At 43.9% G+C, this 16,066-nt stretch overlaps 1 protein-coding gene across 1 annotated transcript in view; it reads left to right on the forward strand.

Moving 5' to 3' along the window:
* Positions 1-16,066, forward strand: part of SYNE2 (spectrin repeat containing nuclear envelope protein 2) — a 254,062-nt gene that overhangs the window by 167,483 nt on the left and 70,513 nt on the right. Inside the window, 11 exon segments of the mRNA XM_023743920.1 lie at positions 649-801; positions 926-1,135; positions 2,262-2,363; positions 3,213-3,332; positions 3,497-3,697; positions 5,566-5,739; positions 7,255-7,386; positions 10,370-10,566; positions 11,505-11,637; positions 13,807-13,989; positions 14,399-14,545. Coding sequence (XP_023599688.1) covers positions 649-801; positions 926-1,135; positions 2,262-2,363; positions 3,213-3,332; positions 3,497-3,697; positions 5,566-5,739; positions 7,255-7,386; positions 10,370-10,566; positions 11,505-11,637; positions 13,807-13,989; positions 14,399-14,545 — 1,752 coding nt within the window.

Consider the following 16,066-nt stretch of genomic DNA (forward strand, 5'->3'; position numbering starts at 1 on the left):
ACCGGGCCTGTAGTTGACATATAACATTACATTAATTTCAGGTGTACAATATAATGATTCACTATTTGTATATATTTCAAAATGCTGACCACAATAAGTCTAATTAGCATCCATCATCACCCATAGTTACACATTTTTTCCTTGTGATGAGAACTTTTGAGATCTTTCTTAGCAACTCTCAAATGTATAATACAGCATTGTTAACTACAGTCACCATACTGTACTGTCCTTGTCTTTAAGATATCATACCTCTTTCTAATCAGCCCCTTTAACTTTCCTGACTTCTTTCCCTTCCCCAGGCCATACTTGATTTCCCTTACCTGCTTTCTCCTACATTAAAATGTGGGGGGTGGGAGCAGGGGGGAAGGGGTAATATGATTTCTCTGGGACCACACTTCCACCTAGATGGCCCCACTAACCAAGTCTTTCATCTTGTGATTGACCTTTTAATTCCATTCAATAGTCAATTCCCTACTTAACATTTAATTTCTTAACCTTGGTTCTCTCAGAGTTAACATCTTAACTGTATTTATTTATTCTGTTACCTCATTTACATAAACCATAAGCTATAATCGGAACCAGGGGAAACGTAGGCAGAGGAAGGCAAGAATCCTGAGTTTTATTTTTTCTTTTCTCCTCTTGATTCAGGAAAACATGACAGAAGAAACCTACATACATTTGGATAAGCAGCTATTCGAACTCTTTCTGACCCTCAGCCAGTGCCTGGGCAGCGTGGAGGAGCTGCTGCAGACACCTGGGCTCTGCAGAGAGGATGTTGGTGCCCAGCAGGTGTTCTACGAGGTAGGGAACTTCCAGACACCCGTGTGCTGGCCATTGCCGCAGTCAGCCCACGAGGTAAGCCGGAGCTGCAGCCCCTGGCACTCGGGGCTCACTCACTGTGTCTTCCTGCCTCTCCACTTTGCAGACACTGGCTCTCGAGCTGAAAAAACTGTACTTAGCTCTGAGTGACAAGAAGAAGGATCTTTTGAAAGCTATGACTTGGCCTGGAAGGACCGCCAACTTGTTCCCTGAATGTTTTGAAAACCTGCAAGTTTACCTGGAGCACACGCAGGCTGCCGCTGCGTCCAGGAGCAAGTCCCTGAAAGCCGGCCTCGACTATAATCGCAGTTACCAGGTACGGGTCTCGGCACTCAGCCCGCGTCGGCACTATTTTAGGTTACAGCATGGACCCCCAACTCCCATTAATTCCTAGTCTGGTGGTGGTCGTGAATAGGAATTGCTAAGGAAAGCGGTGCGGTTGTCTTTCTATGAAGGTCTTTTAGTTCTGCTGCTCATGGTTGGAGACCATTCAAAAGCCAGGAACTTTCCAAAGTCTTGGGTATGACGTTTTATTGAGTTAACGTACTGTTTCTTTCCTGTATTGCACTCAGCCACTCAATGAGTGTCATGTGGGAGGACTTCTCGGTAAGAGGGAGCCAAGAAAGTTTCTGAGCAAAGAAATGACAGTTCATGTATGTTTCAGGTAGACTCACCTGGCAGTTGTCTAATGTGGATTGGAGGAGAGATTTGAGGCAGGTGATTGGTTAGGAAGTTACTAAAATTGTCTGATGAAAAAAAAAAAAGAAACACAACACCACTTATGAAGGAGTTTTACCCATAAAATCAGCCCTGAATCTGATAAAGCCTCTAGAATTTAAGTAAAAGATGCAAGGGAAGAAGAACGTGTTAGATGTCACCGTGAGTGTAGTCAGCCTAGTCCAGACATTGGGAAGCTGCACAGAATAAATAAAATCCAAGAAACAGGAGAGAGAGATGGGTGGGGAGCCTGCCAATTATAGGACACTTGAGACACCTGTGATCCATTGCAACTATTGGGCATCATGTAGATCCCAATTCAAAAAAAAAAAAATGATTGGCAGTTAGAGAAATGTGAACCCTATCTAGACTGTTAATAATACTAAGGAATGATTATTATTGATTTGTGGGATTTTTAAAGGAAGGAACCTTTATCTTTTAGAAGTACATACTGACACATATACTGGTGAAATTCTATGATATCTGGGATTTGCTTCAAAATAATCTGAGGGGAGGGGTTAGGTAGAGTCAAGAGAGCGCCAGGGAGATAGATACAGTCGTTGTTAACGTGGGATCGTGGTGACGCAGGGAGCTCTCTATTGTGGTATATGTTTGAAATTTCTGATGGCACAAAACTTAAAGAACAACTAAATTTTTTTTTAAAAAAGGAATAGAAAGGTCTGGGTGAAATTCTCACTGTTTCTTGCATTTATCTTTTTGTACAGAATGAAATAAAGCGATTATATGATCAACTGATTAAGAATAAAACATCTTTACAACAGTCTTTGAATGAAATTAGTGGCCAGAGTATTGATGAACAGCTTCAGGTAATCAAGTCAAAATCATTCCGACTGACCTCACCTCGGGCCAGAGTCTTGTGTCTGAGCTGTGCTTCTGAGCCACTTCCCTCTGTGAGCCGTGGCCAGGCTTCAGTAAATAAGAATGAAAATACTTATGCGGACCTATGGAAGCATCTCTTAATAGTCCTTTACGGAGTGTAAATCAAAACAACAGGCCATTGTCACCTGTCAGCTGGGCAAAATGTTAAGTGTGTGCAGTGTTGGGAAATGCGCCCTCGCCCTGTTGGTAGGAGTGCTGGACTGTATTAGAATTTTCAGTGTAAATGCCCTTCCATCCAGAAGCAGTTCCATTTCACTCATTAATTCAGCAAGTGTTAACCGAGGACCTACTGTGTTCAGGCACTGCTCTGGGTGCCGGAATGCATTTATCTGACGGAAATACGTGCATAAAGGTAAGTGTGTATGTAAATATTCAAGGATGGACCAAGCGGCACTGCTTGAGTCAAAACCTCTAAATAGCCCACAAGCCCATGGAGAGCAGACTGTGCAGCCTTACAAAGCAAACCACGTGTCTGTTTAAAGGAGCCAGGCACGTTAGTACTGATTTGAGGACATGCTGAGGATCTGATAAGTGAGTTGTGCAAACGGCAGAACAGAATGATGTGTGTAGCTCAGTGCCTTAAGGACGGGCACTGTACCCCTACGGTCCGTGCGTTAGAAACAAACTGAACTGTGGGTCTTTGGGGAAGGCTGGAGGGGAGGGAGGGAAAGCGGGACCTCCACTTTCCCTTAACTCTTTCCTGTTGAAGTTTTTAATAAATGCATGTGCTTCTCTAAGTTACTTTAAATGTTTTCTTTTTCGCATTGTCTCTTTAGAAAGCAGATGCCTATACCGCGGAGCTGCGGAACTCTGAGAGCCGAGTAGCAAAACTCAGGGCCGAGGGAGAGAAGCTTCGCCTACCTTATGCTCTACTCCAGGAGGTTTACAAACTAGAGGTGTGTCCGAGCAGAAAACATCCACGCAGTGAATTACTAGGATTATTTACTAGGATTATTTATAAGATTTTTTTTCTCCCACCAAGGGAGTTCAGATTTGTGGTTCGTTTGGTTATTTTCATGGTTGGATGAAATGTTTGGGCCCCCCTGCTCTTCCTTTTCAGGATGTTCTGGACAGTATGTGGGGTATGCTGAGAGCCAGGTACGCGGAACTCGGCAGCCCTTGCGTCACTGAGAGCCAGCAGGACGCTTTGTTGCGAGGCTTGGAGGAGCTGGTGACCATCGGGAAGGAAAAGCTTGCTCGTGACCACTTAGAGCAAACCAAAAGCAAAGGTGCCTTACAGGCTCAGATACAGAATCACAAGGTGAGACACGCGGGCGGAGCGCCGTTTCACAGACGCGGTTTTTCTGAGTGGGAACCACGTGCATCCATTTTCTTCCGTGGGGAAATAGGTATCGTTCCTTCGTTCTTTTAGCAAGCAGCCATTGGAAGGCTCGTTGCGTACCAGGAGCCCTGCTAACCTCTAAGAATATGGTGTGAATGAAGCAGATGCAGCTCCTTGCATTTGTGGAGCTTTCCATTGACTGAGAAGACAATTTATTAAGGAGCCATGCAGACAGATTTAAAATTAAAATTGGGATACATGCCTTGAGAGCATTTAATAGAGGAAATTTAACTCAGGAGATTAGACAAGGCTTCCTAGGAATTGAAATCTAAATAAACATTATTTAAATATATAAATGTATAACTAGTGTGATGTTACAGCAAACCAGTGATTTTCAACCAGTGGTGAAGCGTGCAGTGTGTGACTACTCAGTCAGGGGCACTGACCTCTTTTCCCTTGAATTGTGATTGTCAAATAACAAATGACAACAGCCAACACAATCGCTGTCTGGTGTGAATGAATCAAAATTATATCTTTTTTTTTTTTGGTCAGATTGGCAAAAAAACATATTTTTTGGTGTGCTGCGGAATTTTAGCAATAGTTTATGTGTGCAGTGAGATGGAAAAGGTTGAAAATTGCTGCAATACACCCCTTTGTTTTCCATTCATTTCATTAAACAAAACCTCACCAACCAAAAACATGCAGTGATTTAAATAAAAACTGTGTAAGACGTTCCTCCCTTCAACAAGCTTAAGTCAAGGCCTTTGATAAGTAGACCTTAGTCTAAGAAATTCAAAGGTAAAGATGTATAAAAGGATGAAAGGGAAGAGGAGAAAATAATATCAGTTGATGGGCCCTGTGCTGTATGAACCCTCCATGTGTCCTGCACAAGGAATGGGAGAAGGGATTCACATAGAGGCTCCTCCAGACGATCAGAGAGGACAGCTGATGTAGCTGGAGAGGGGCCACGTGAAGGGAAGCTTTCCCCTTTCAAGGCTCTGAAAGGGCCATTCTGGGAGCTGTTAGGTACCAGGATCCCCAAAGATCCCGTCAGCAAATTCCCTTTATGTTGCCATTTTACTGAGTAGAAGTTAAGAGTCAAGTTTAGGAACCCCAGCTGTTGACTCTGTGGGCTCCCTGAGCTAACACAGCTATCCATACAACGTATTGTCTTGAAATTAATCAGCCACGTTATCACCAACCTTCTTGTAAAGTTCCTTAAACCTTAGAATAACTGATTTAGGAAGATCTGGCTGGAAATTGAAATTACGTAATTAATAATGTTTGGCCGTTAACATGGACTATTTTGTGGAAAATATTACTAGGGTGATTTTTCTTTATGATTTGTTAAAATGTCAGTGTTCAAAAACTAAGGGATACATAGTCAGTTTCCTTGTGTGTTTTAGTCTACATGGCTGACCTGGGATTGTGGGTTAAAAAAGCAAATATAACAGTATAAGAAGTTAAAGTAGCCCTGGCCGATGTGGGTCAGTGGTTAGAGCATCAGCCTGCAAACCTTAGGTTTGAGGGTTCAATTCCTGGTCAAGGGCATGTACCTGGGTTTCAGGTTCAATCCCTGGCCCTGGTCGGGATGCATGTGGAAGGCCACCAATTGATGTATCTCTCTCACATAGATGTTTCTCTCTCTCTCTCTCTCTCTCTCTCTCTCTCTCTCTCTCTCCCTCTCCCCTCCCCTCCCCCTCCCTTCCACTCTCTCTAAATCGATGTTTCTGGCTCTCTATCCCTCTCCCTTCCTCTCTGTAAAAAAATCAATGAAATATATTTGAAAAAAAAAAAAAAGATTTCACGTTGCAGAAATAAATATTAAAACCTTCTCCATTTTACAGCTTTTTTTCCAGAAGCTTGTTGCTGACATGCTGTTAATCCAAACTTTCTCCAGCAAAATGCTTCCTTCTTTATTGCAAAAGAAAGAGACATCTTGGGCAGAACAAGTACAAGAAGTTAAATTACTAGAAGAAAAGGCATGCCAATGTGGAATAAAGCAGCAGAGTTTGTTGCAGGTATTTGGGTTACATACATTTTGTACTTGAAAAGCTGGGAATTCCGGATTGTCAGCCACCGCCTCCAGGTGTCAAAAACAAATGTCATTAGGCAGCAATTAAATAGGAATTAATAATGAGGAGTGTGGAGCCCTGCTCTAGTTCTGGCTACTACTCCCTGGATGCAGTATTAGCTGAGGTTTCTTACAGGCAAATCAGGGGCGGCTGGGCATCTTTCAACCGTCTAGCACTGTGCAGAGGAAATAAACAGAACTGAAAGCACATTGAGATCTTGAAGGAGATCATCTGGATGACATAATCACTGGTTCAGAAACTGTACTTCCTGAACCAGATGTGCCTTCTGTCACTGAAGTGGACTCATGACAATCTTGTCCCAATTCCGAGAAAAAATTAAGCTTGTATAAAGCTTTCTCTCCATTTTAAGATTTTGCCCTGGAACTTTTTAAATGCGGTGGATGTCAGCACGTAAAGCAGTGGTTCTCAGCTTTCTGGCCCTTTTAAATACAGTTCCTCATGTTGTGACCCAACCATAAAATTATTTTCGTTGCTACTTCATAACTGTAATGTTGCTACTGTTATGAATCGTAATGTAAATATCTGATATGCAGGATGGTCTTAGGTGACCCCTGTGAAAGGGTCGTTCGACCGCCAAAGGGGTCGCGACCCAAAAGTTGAGAACCGCTGACCTAAAGGAAATGAACAAAAAGCAAGGAAATATTCAACTATATCATATGGTAGGACATGGTGTTACTTTTAGATATTTATTAGTACAATTTTCTAATGAGTGTGTCCAATGGATATTTATAGTAATATTTCATCGTATCCAAAAGAAGACTTAATGTGAGTGCCCCTCCTAGCCAGGTGACCCCCTGTCTCAGTAGATATGAAAATTAGCAAGGTGGTTCTTTTTCCAACAGTTACTGTTTAGTGATACTATTAAGTGTGCATACGTGGGCTCTGTAGTGTGTGGGGACCCTAGAAGTGGGCTCCTGTGGAAACGGAGCCAGGACGAGGCAAGATTCAGGCGAAGTTGAGACTATTCCCCGGATGCAGGGTGAGCCCACACCTCAGTGAAGTCATGCCTTGAGCGTCCTGGTCCGGTAATGTCCAGGCCGGGGGATTGGGGCCGGGAGGGAGGAAGCGGCCCAACAGGAGCTTCTGCTCAGAAGCTTTGAAAGGTAGCCTTTGCCTTTGCACATGAGAGAGGGGCTCTCGTAGAGCCCTCACGGAGGCGATGCTGAGACCACTTTGACGTAATCAGTTCAGTTCCTGCTCCATTTGATGAGACAAACGTAACACCAACTGGATGTTAAAAGCCTTCTCCACACAGGCAAGGGCATTACTTCCCAGTACACACCAGGCTTCTACTGGAGGGGGTTCTCTCAGAAACCCCCAGAATCCGTGCTTTAATTTTGTGTACCTCTCAGAGTCCATTTTTATTTTTGTGATTCATTTTGTCATTGTCTGGGATTCACTAAAAGGGCTCCTATTGGTTGGATGTTCTTGATTCTCTAGAAATGGGAAGAATTTGATGAGAACTACGCCTCCCTTGAGAAGGACCTGGAAGTCCTGGCATCTACGTTGCCCTCCGTGAGCTTGGTGGAGGAGACCGAGGACAGATTGGTGGAAAGGATCTCGTTTTACCAGGTATTTTGCTCCCGTGGAAGCTGTCAGAGGCATGGTCGATAGCACTTTGTATGTGTGGGAGAGTGGATTTTTTACATTTATCTTACTAAGTTGCTTGATTTTTGCAGGCGAATGGTTTGAATTGAAATGAAATATTGTTCATCACACAAATCCCTGTCAAACACATTCGGAGAAACTGTAGATTGGATTGAGAGCTCCTCAGCATCGCCGCGGTGTGGCTTGGGGTCCAGGACCTCGGTCTGGGCCCTGGCTCTCACGTTCCCTGCTGTCACTTCCCCCGCCCCAGCCTCAGTTCCTTTATCTGTAGAACACAGACAATCGTGCTGGTTCTACCTGTCTAGAGAGGTGGATGTCAGTGGTTATGGAAATCACCCGACATATGGGAAGAACTTTGTAAACCAGGAGCCTCTGAACATATATTTAGTTTTATTACTACAGGGAAGCTCTGATGGGACATAGCTTGTGATCCAGACAATAACCTGCCACCTGCCACAAGCATCATCAAAAGACTTCAAGCTTTAAATATTTTTTTGTGCAACTTTTAGTACTATTATCAAAGCCTGTGTGTCTCGGATTTCGATGCCACAGGGAAGATAAAGCCTTAGAGCAGTGGTTCTCAACCTTCTGGCCCTTTAAATACAGTTCCTCATGTTGTGACCCAACCATAAAATTATTTTCGTTGCTACTTCATAACTGTAATGTTGCTACTGTTAGGAATCGTAATGTAAATATCTGATATGCAGGATGGTCTTAGGCGACCCCTGTGAAAGGGTCGTTCGACCGCCAAAGGGGTCGCGACCCATAGGTTGAGAACCGCTGCCTTAGAGTGATTTTCGAGTGGCACTGAGAATATGGCCAACAGGATAAAATCTTCTCACATTTTAACTTCAGAAGATGAGTGATGAGAAGCCGAGGTGTGCGGCTAGAGGTAGTTATCACATATCAACTTTAAAACTTCTAAGGCAGGTTCGTCGCCTGAATAGACTGGCTGGAGAATGAGAGCCTGGAATACTCGGCCATTCCTCAGAGGCATTCAGGCTCCCATAGGCAACATTTCCCAGAGGTTGCAACGCTGTGGTCATGTTGTCTAGGTACCTAGAAGCTACAGTTACCCTCTTTGCCGTCTTATTTTATAGAGCCTGACTCTAAGGTCAGTCTCAGTCCTCTGGGTTGGGAAACTGCTGTTTGGATGCTTTGTTAGATGCTAAAGGTACTTTCTGAACAGCTAAGAGAATGAAGTTGAAAACAGCATGTTAAACCTCGTTATATTAGAAACAGTTAATTTTAGCCAAACTAACATAAGCCTGATCATTTCCCCAAAAGTGACTATATCCCTTCAAATATCTCCTGGAATTCTATTGAAAATGAAATCCTTGTTCTAAGACAATTAAGTGAATTCACCAGGCTAACAGAAGTCAGATATCTTGTAAAACCACCTCTCTCAGATTTCTTAGGGCCTCAGTCTCATGCATCATGCAGCGGTTTGTGTTTTGATTGATACACATCTGTAGGACGTGGAATGTAGGTCAGTTGCGTGGCCTCTGGAATCAAAACAAACCTGTCTTCAGCTGCTGGCTCGGAGCCTCATGGACCGAGTGGCCAGTGCAGCCTGACTCCATGTATGAAGTGGGGAAATGAAAACTTCTCAAAACCATGGCCGGTGTTGCTAAGTGGTTAGAGCGGCAGCCCATGCACTGAAGGGTCAAGGGCAGGTGCCTGGGTTGTAGTTCACTCCCCACCCCCCGTTGAGTTGCGTGTGGGAAGGCAACCAATCTATGTGTCTCTCTCACAGTGAAAACAAAACCAGAAAACCTTGGGTGAGGATTAACAACAACAACTAAAAAATTCTCAGAGATGCTCTAAATAGTGAGTGCCTCACACTGAAGGCTTAGAAAATGAAAACTTTTTTTTTTTTAACTAATGTTGGACAGTTTATTCTAGCCCACAGGCTGGGGTAGCGGGAGAGGGTCACAAATGGGCGTGATGCAAAGGATATTGGAAGTAGAATTTTTGGCTTTAAAAAGGCTTAAGTTAATTGGAAAATGGCCAAAGTTCTCTTTTGATCATAATTTATTTCTAAAGATGAAATTTAAATAGCTGTCAGGATAAGTGTCGGTGGCTGAACCCAGCCGTGGAGGATAATTGCCTTCCACGGAGTTCTTCAGGGGGGTCATTGTATTCGCAGCTTTGAAAAATTTTATTTTCGTTTTATTGATGATGTGCTGTCTGCTTTAATTTGCTCTGCTGAGTTCCTTATCCTTTCTCCCTACTGAGTCTTTACATTGAGAAGACTCTGGAAAAGAATTTTGTCCTGCTATTCGGGGCTAACGGATAATACAGAAATGTTTTCTTATTGAGCCCCTTCATATCTAGGTTGCAATATAAATGCTTACGGGGCCAGGCAGGAGGACAGAAAGAAGGCATGCTGTGTGGTCTGCCGTGGGGACGGGAGTTGGGGGCGGCAGGAACTGGGTAGGGGAAGCAGAGAGAGCAGGCTCTTCGACAGGAGGCTTACTGCTGGGTTTCAGCCCATCTTTGCCCCACGAGAATGCAGACCCAGGGGCCTAGATCTTCCGGTTTGCCCAGAGTCCCAGGAAATCCTCATTTCTTTGTAAAATTTCCTGTTGTTTAAAATAATCTTTGGGTAACACACTCCTGTCTGTAAGCTGCTTGTGCCCCCTAGGCTGCCAGCTTTCTTGTTTTTAGGTGGGTGTGTGGATTTTTGTTTTCTGTCCACACGTCTAAGTCTATAGATTTAATCTGTGCGGTAGAAATACATTATTAGAAACTGGCGTTGAGAAAAGTGATCAATAAGCCAGTCATCCTGTTTGTCCAGCCAGACTAGATGGCAAAAGTGTTGAGGGTTAGGAAAGGGGTAGTGTTTCTTCCGTAGACTCTACCGCTGGCCTTTTATGAAGTGTTTGGGAGCAGGTTCGTTGGCTTCATTTTGAAGTAATTCATTCTGTGACTTGACTTTTATTAGCAAATAAAGAGAAACGTCGATGAGAAGCATGCCCGGCTTTACCAGACTCTGAATGACGGCAAGCAGCTGGTGGCCTCCGTGAGCTGTCCCGAGTTAGAGGGCCAGATCGCAAAGCTAGAGGAGCAGTGGCTGTCCCTGAACAAGAAAATCGACCATGAACTCCACAGACTGCAAACGCTCCTCAAGCATCTGCTCAGGTACGTTTTCTTAGAGCGCGATCGGCATCAAGTTTTGCTGTGCAGAAAGGCCTTGGGGCTCCTGCAGTCCCCGGTTTTTACACGTGGTCCCCCATGTAGTTTCTCTTCCACAGTGTGAGGCAGTCGGGTCCCCCTGCTGGGCTACGTGGGGCCTAGAGTCTCTGGTACTGGTTTGCTAGACTCAGGATAATGTATAATCAGTTCTGTGGAAGATAGGATTTATCAGATAATGCATGTTACCTCTGTGCCATGAGATTGCTCTTTCCTCTTCCAAAAGTTTTAAAATTTAAAATAAAGTAATAATTATAGCTAACAGGATAATTTGGAAAAGTGTTTGGAGTTCTTCAGAGACTTCTTTTCCTTAGTTGAAATCATCTTGAACCCCTTGAGGAAAGTACAGAATGTAGAACCTTTAAGCCTCATTCTCATCTCTACTTGTTAAGGGGCTGTCTTATCCTGAAGAAGATTAGAAGTTACGAGAAGTGTAGCATTTTGCTTGGGGATTTTCATCACAGCAGCTCGATATGTTGGCATCTGGCCAACCGCACTCTGCTGTTTGTTACATAACTTATACAAATGCTGGTTGTATTTTTACTATAAACATGTCTATTAGAGGACATTGGATGTATAAAAATAATCTCCGTCCTTACCCATGGATTTATTTTTGTGTAGCTGTAATAAGAAATTAAAGATAGAATATTTAAGGCTTTAAAATGTCTCTTTCTTCTTGATTAGTCATAATGGAGAGAGTCATAAACATGCCAGGAGCGTCGGATTTGGGATAAAACAGGATATAGTCCTTATAAACGTGATCATTTTCTGAATAATAGGGCTGATGAACACAGGAAAACACCCAGTAAAATAAGAAGAAAATATGCAGGGGACGCACATCATCCATAGAATGCGTTTCTAACTTCCTTTCACGTGGCTCTTGTTAGTTATCACAGAGATGCGGACCAGTTAACCAAGTGGTTGGAATCTTCTCAGCAAACTCTGAACTACTGGAAAGAACAGTCCCTCAACGTGTCTCAGGACTTGGATACAATCAGAAGCAACATAGACCGTTTCTTTGTAAGTTGTAATAGAATATGCCCAGATAATCCACGGTCAGAAATCAGGATCCGGGGAAAGTGTTGGGGGCTGCTGCGATAGAGGCTCCGTCATTTGTGGATGTGGAATAAGACGGGCTGAGAGCAGCGGCATTCTCCAAACTTAGAACCGATTGTTTATGCAGTTTATTTGTGCACTTAGAATAAGGATGAAGTATTTTTTTTAGTTGGCCCTATGAAATATATATAAATTTAAAACTTGCTCTGACATGGGGCACATTTTACAAATGCAGAAAAAAACTCTCCTGCCCCCGCAAGAATGTCACAAGGTTAGGGAGTCATGAGTATTAAAGTTAATAAACACATGGTTTTTTGTGTGTGTTTTTTTAAAATATATTTTATTGATTTTTTACAGAGAAGAAGGGAGAGGGATAGAGAGTTAGAAACATCCATGAGAGAGAAACATCCATCAGCTACCTCCTACACACCCCCTATTGGGGATGTGCCCGCAACCAAGGTACATGCCCTTGACCGGAATCGAACCTGGGACTCTTCAGTCCACAGGCCGACTCTCTAGCCCAGTGATGGCGAACCTATGACACCCGTGTCAGAGGTGACACGCGAACTCATTTTTTTGGTTGATTTTTCTTTGTTAAATGGCATTTAAATATATAAAATAAATATCAAAAATATAAGTCTTTGTTTTACTATGGTTGCAAATATCAAAAAATTTCTATATGTGACATGGCACCAGAGTTAAGTTAGGGTTTTTCAAAATGCTGACACGCCGAGCTCAAAAGGTTCGCCATCACTGCTCTAGCCACTGAGCCAAACTGGTCAGGGCAACACATGGTTTTTAATCATATAGAACTGATATTTCTTCTAAAATGTTATTGTTCTAGCCCTGGCTGCGTAGCTCAGTTGGTTAGAGCATCATCCTGCTACACCAAAGGTTTCCAGTTCAGTCCCTGGTCAGGGAGCATATAAGAATCAACCAATGAATACATAAATAAGTGGGACAACAAATCAATCTTTCCCTCCCTCTCCCCTCTCTCCCTCTCCCCGCTTTCCTCCCCCCGCACCACCTCTCTTCTCTTCCTCCTCTCCTCTGTCTCCCTCCTTCCCTCTCTCTCAAATCAATAAATTTTTAAAAATGTTATTGTTTCATTGTTTTGAGACTTTTCTTAAAGGAAAATAGTACTTTTGAAACCTTTTAGTCTTTTTCCATTTTTCATATTTTGTAGCTATGATTATTTACTTTGGTATTGAAACATAGATATTTTGAAATATACTTTTAATAAACCTATAAGTGCACAGGAACGATTTCAAATATATTAGTTAAAATTTGTTGCATTTAGTTTATATTTAATATGAACTTTGTGTTGTATTCCACACTTTTTTTTCTTTAATATATATTTTTTTAAATATATTTTATTGATTTTTTACAGAGAGGAAGGGAGAGGGATAGAGAGTTAGAAACATCGATGAGAGAGAAACATCGATCAGCTGCCTCCTGCACACTCCCCACTGGGGACGTGCCCGCAACCAAAGTACATGCCCTTGACCGGAATCGAACCCGGGACCCTTGAGTCCGCAGGCCGACGCTCTATCCACTGAGCCAAACTGGTTAGGGCTATATTTTTATTGATTTCAGAGAGGAAGGGAGAGGGAGAGAGAGATAGAAACATCAGTAATGAGAAAGAATCATTGATCGGCTGCCTCCTGCACGCCCCACACTGGGGATCGAGCCCGCAACCCAGGCCTGTGCCTTGACTGGGAATCGAACCATGATCTTCTGGTTCATAGGACGATGCTCAACCACTGAGCCACGCCAGCCGGGTGCGCACTTTGTTTTTTAAAGTTGCAATAAAGATTTGTCTGTCTTTTAAAATATTAATCCCCTAGATTGTAAGCCACTCAAGGGGCAAGAATTCACTGTTTTCGTTCCCCTCCACATAGCGAATGCCTGGAACAGTGTCTGACCCTTAGTAGGAAAAGTGTGTTTGTGACACACACGTGTGTGAGCGTGCGCATATCCACATGCATACTTATACATCCACCTACAAATATTCACTGTTTGAATTGAATTCAGTTATTTGGTTTTGGTCTCTAACCAGTTATTCTGGCTCTTAGCCATTCTGTTCTCTATTGAACATTTTTTAAAGTTTCTACATTTTAAAACGGTCTCCAGGCGTTCTCCAAGGAGCTTGATGAGAAGTCCTCCTTGAAGACCGCGGTGATAAGCACCGGGAACCAGCTCCTGCACCTGAAGGAGGCCGACGCGGCTGCGCTGCGAGCTGCCTTAGCGCAGTTCGAGCAGAGATGGACAGTGCTGGTCACGCAGCTCCCCGGCATTCAGGAGAAACTTCACCAGGCAAGTCGTTAAAGCATTTAAATTAGCGCTCACTTGTTAGCTCACAACTGTCTTAAAATTATTCCTTTGACTCAATAATTTTCATTGACATTCCCTATTTTTCCCTGGCACCGGTGAATATAGGTCTTAATTACTGGACTCTCCCCCAATGGGATCTTTCTGCAGAGAGAAATCAGGCTTAATTACTTTATTTCCCCGTGTATCTGCACCACTGTGGTAGCTGATGTGAAGGTCCCTGTCATTGTTTTGGGGTCGTTTATTCTAAGCTTGAATGCGGGGTTTGTTTTTGTGAGTAACCTGCATAATTATGTAGCAGGACCTTTTATCAAACCCGATATCATCTCCAGCGATGCCCTGATTCGTGTTGTTAACTGCGGGTAATTAAATGGAAATCGTTTTGTCCTTGCAGCTTCAGATGGAGAAATTGCCGTCGCGCAAAGCAATCACCGAGATGATTAGCTGGATGAACAATGTGGAACGTCAAACTGCAGGCGAAGACGCCGCGCCTTCTCTGGGTTCTGCATCTCAAGTTAAAAACCTTCTTCAGAAGTACAAGGTAATGATGCAGAAAGAGCGGAGGCCTTTCCATTAAACAGGAAGGCAAGGCAGTCGGAGAGGAAATACTGAACAAAGACACGCGTGGGATATAATTTAGAAGAACTAATTCTGGGTGTGGGGGGTGGGGTGCTGGATGATTCTCAAGAGAGAGAACTTCGTATACTTATTCTTATTCTGCTTAAATTCCTGCAGTAGCTCTCACCACAGGACAGTATCCAAGCTTTTTTTTTTTTTTTTTTTAATCCTCATCTGAGCATATTTTTTCCATTGATTTTTAAAAAGAGTGAAAGGGAAGGGAGGAGGGGGGAGAGAGAGAGAAACATCGATGAGAGAGACACACCGATTGGTTGCCATCCGCATGCGCCCTGACGGGGGTCTGGAATCAAACCTGTAACCCAGGTACATGCCCTTGACTAAGAATCAAACACACGACCCTTTGGTGCTCGCTGACACTCCAACCGCCGAGAACCACCAGCAGCCAGGGCGACAGTAGCCAACCTTTTAACTGATTCTGGTCCCTCGTCACGTCTCCAGCCTCCTCTTTTCATCCCCCCGCGTAAACCCTGGACTCTGCCTGGACCCAGTGATTTGTGCTCCCTCGACTGCTCTGGTGCTCTCTCTCCTCATGCTTTTGGACTTTGCACCAGGAATCCCAGTGCCCGCATTTACCTGGAGAAACCCTCCTGGTCATCCTGCAAGGGGCAGCTCAAGTGTCTTCTCATTTGGAAATCTACCCCTGACTCTCCCAGCCGGATTAGTTTACTTTCAAGGATTAGCTGTCTCTGTGGCGCCATCAATAGTTCCTGCCACACGGTATTAGAATTATGTGCTTGGTTGCCTCTCTCCCCACCTTGACTTAGCGTTTTGGGAGCAGAAGCTGTCCTTCAGCTCCCTGAAATAGCACACGTAGCCCCGTACCTGGCAGCCGGTAGGTTTTGAGTAAATGTTCTTTGAATAAGAGAATAAGTTGATACAGGAAAATCAACATAAGAAAAAGTTGGTATCCTACAAATAGGTGTGAACATGGCTTTCTCCGTGATATTTGGTTTCAAGTAGATTTAAGTCATATTGAACAAACCACACACAAACATTTATTGTGTGCCAGGCATTGTGTTCGCCCCTAGAAGCACAGGGATGACGGCCTTGGTCATGGCTTTCAAAGACCTCACAGGTGGAAGATGAGTGGCTTAATCACAAAGCAGGATGTTAGCAAGCATTTTATTTTTATACTAGTGGCTCTGTGCATGAAATTCATGCATTAGGTGGGGAGTGTCCCTCAGTCCAGCCTGCATCCTCTCCAATCTGGGACCCCTCAGGGGATGTCCAACTGTAGGTTTAGGCACGATCCCAGGAATCGTGCCTAAACTGGCAGACATCCCTCTCACAATCCGGGACCACTGGCTCCTAACCGCTCACCTGCCTGCCTGCCTGATTGCCCCTAACCACTCTGCCTGCTGGCCTGTTCGCCCCCAACTGCCCTCCCCGCCGGCCTGCTCACCCCCAACTACTCCCCGCCCCT

The sequence above is a fragment of the Myotis lucifugus genome, unplaced genomic scaffold (assembly GCF_000147115.1).
Source record: "Myotis lucifugus unplaced genomic scaffold, Myoluc2.0 scaffold_419, whole genome shotgun sequence".
Classification (NCBI taxonomy): Eukaryota; Metazoa; Chordata; class Mammalia; order Chiroptera; family Vespertilionidae; genus Myotis; species Myotis lucifugus.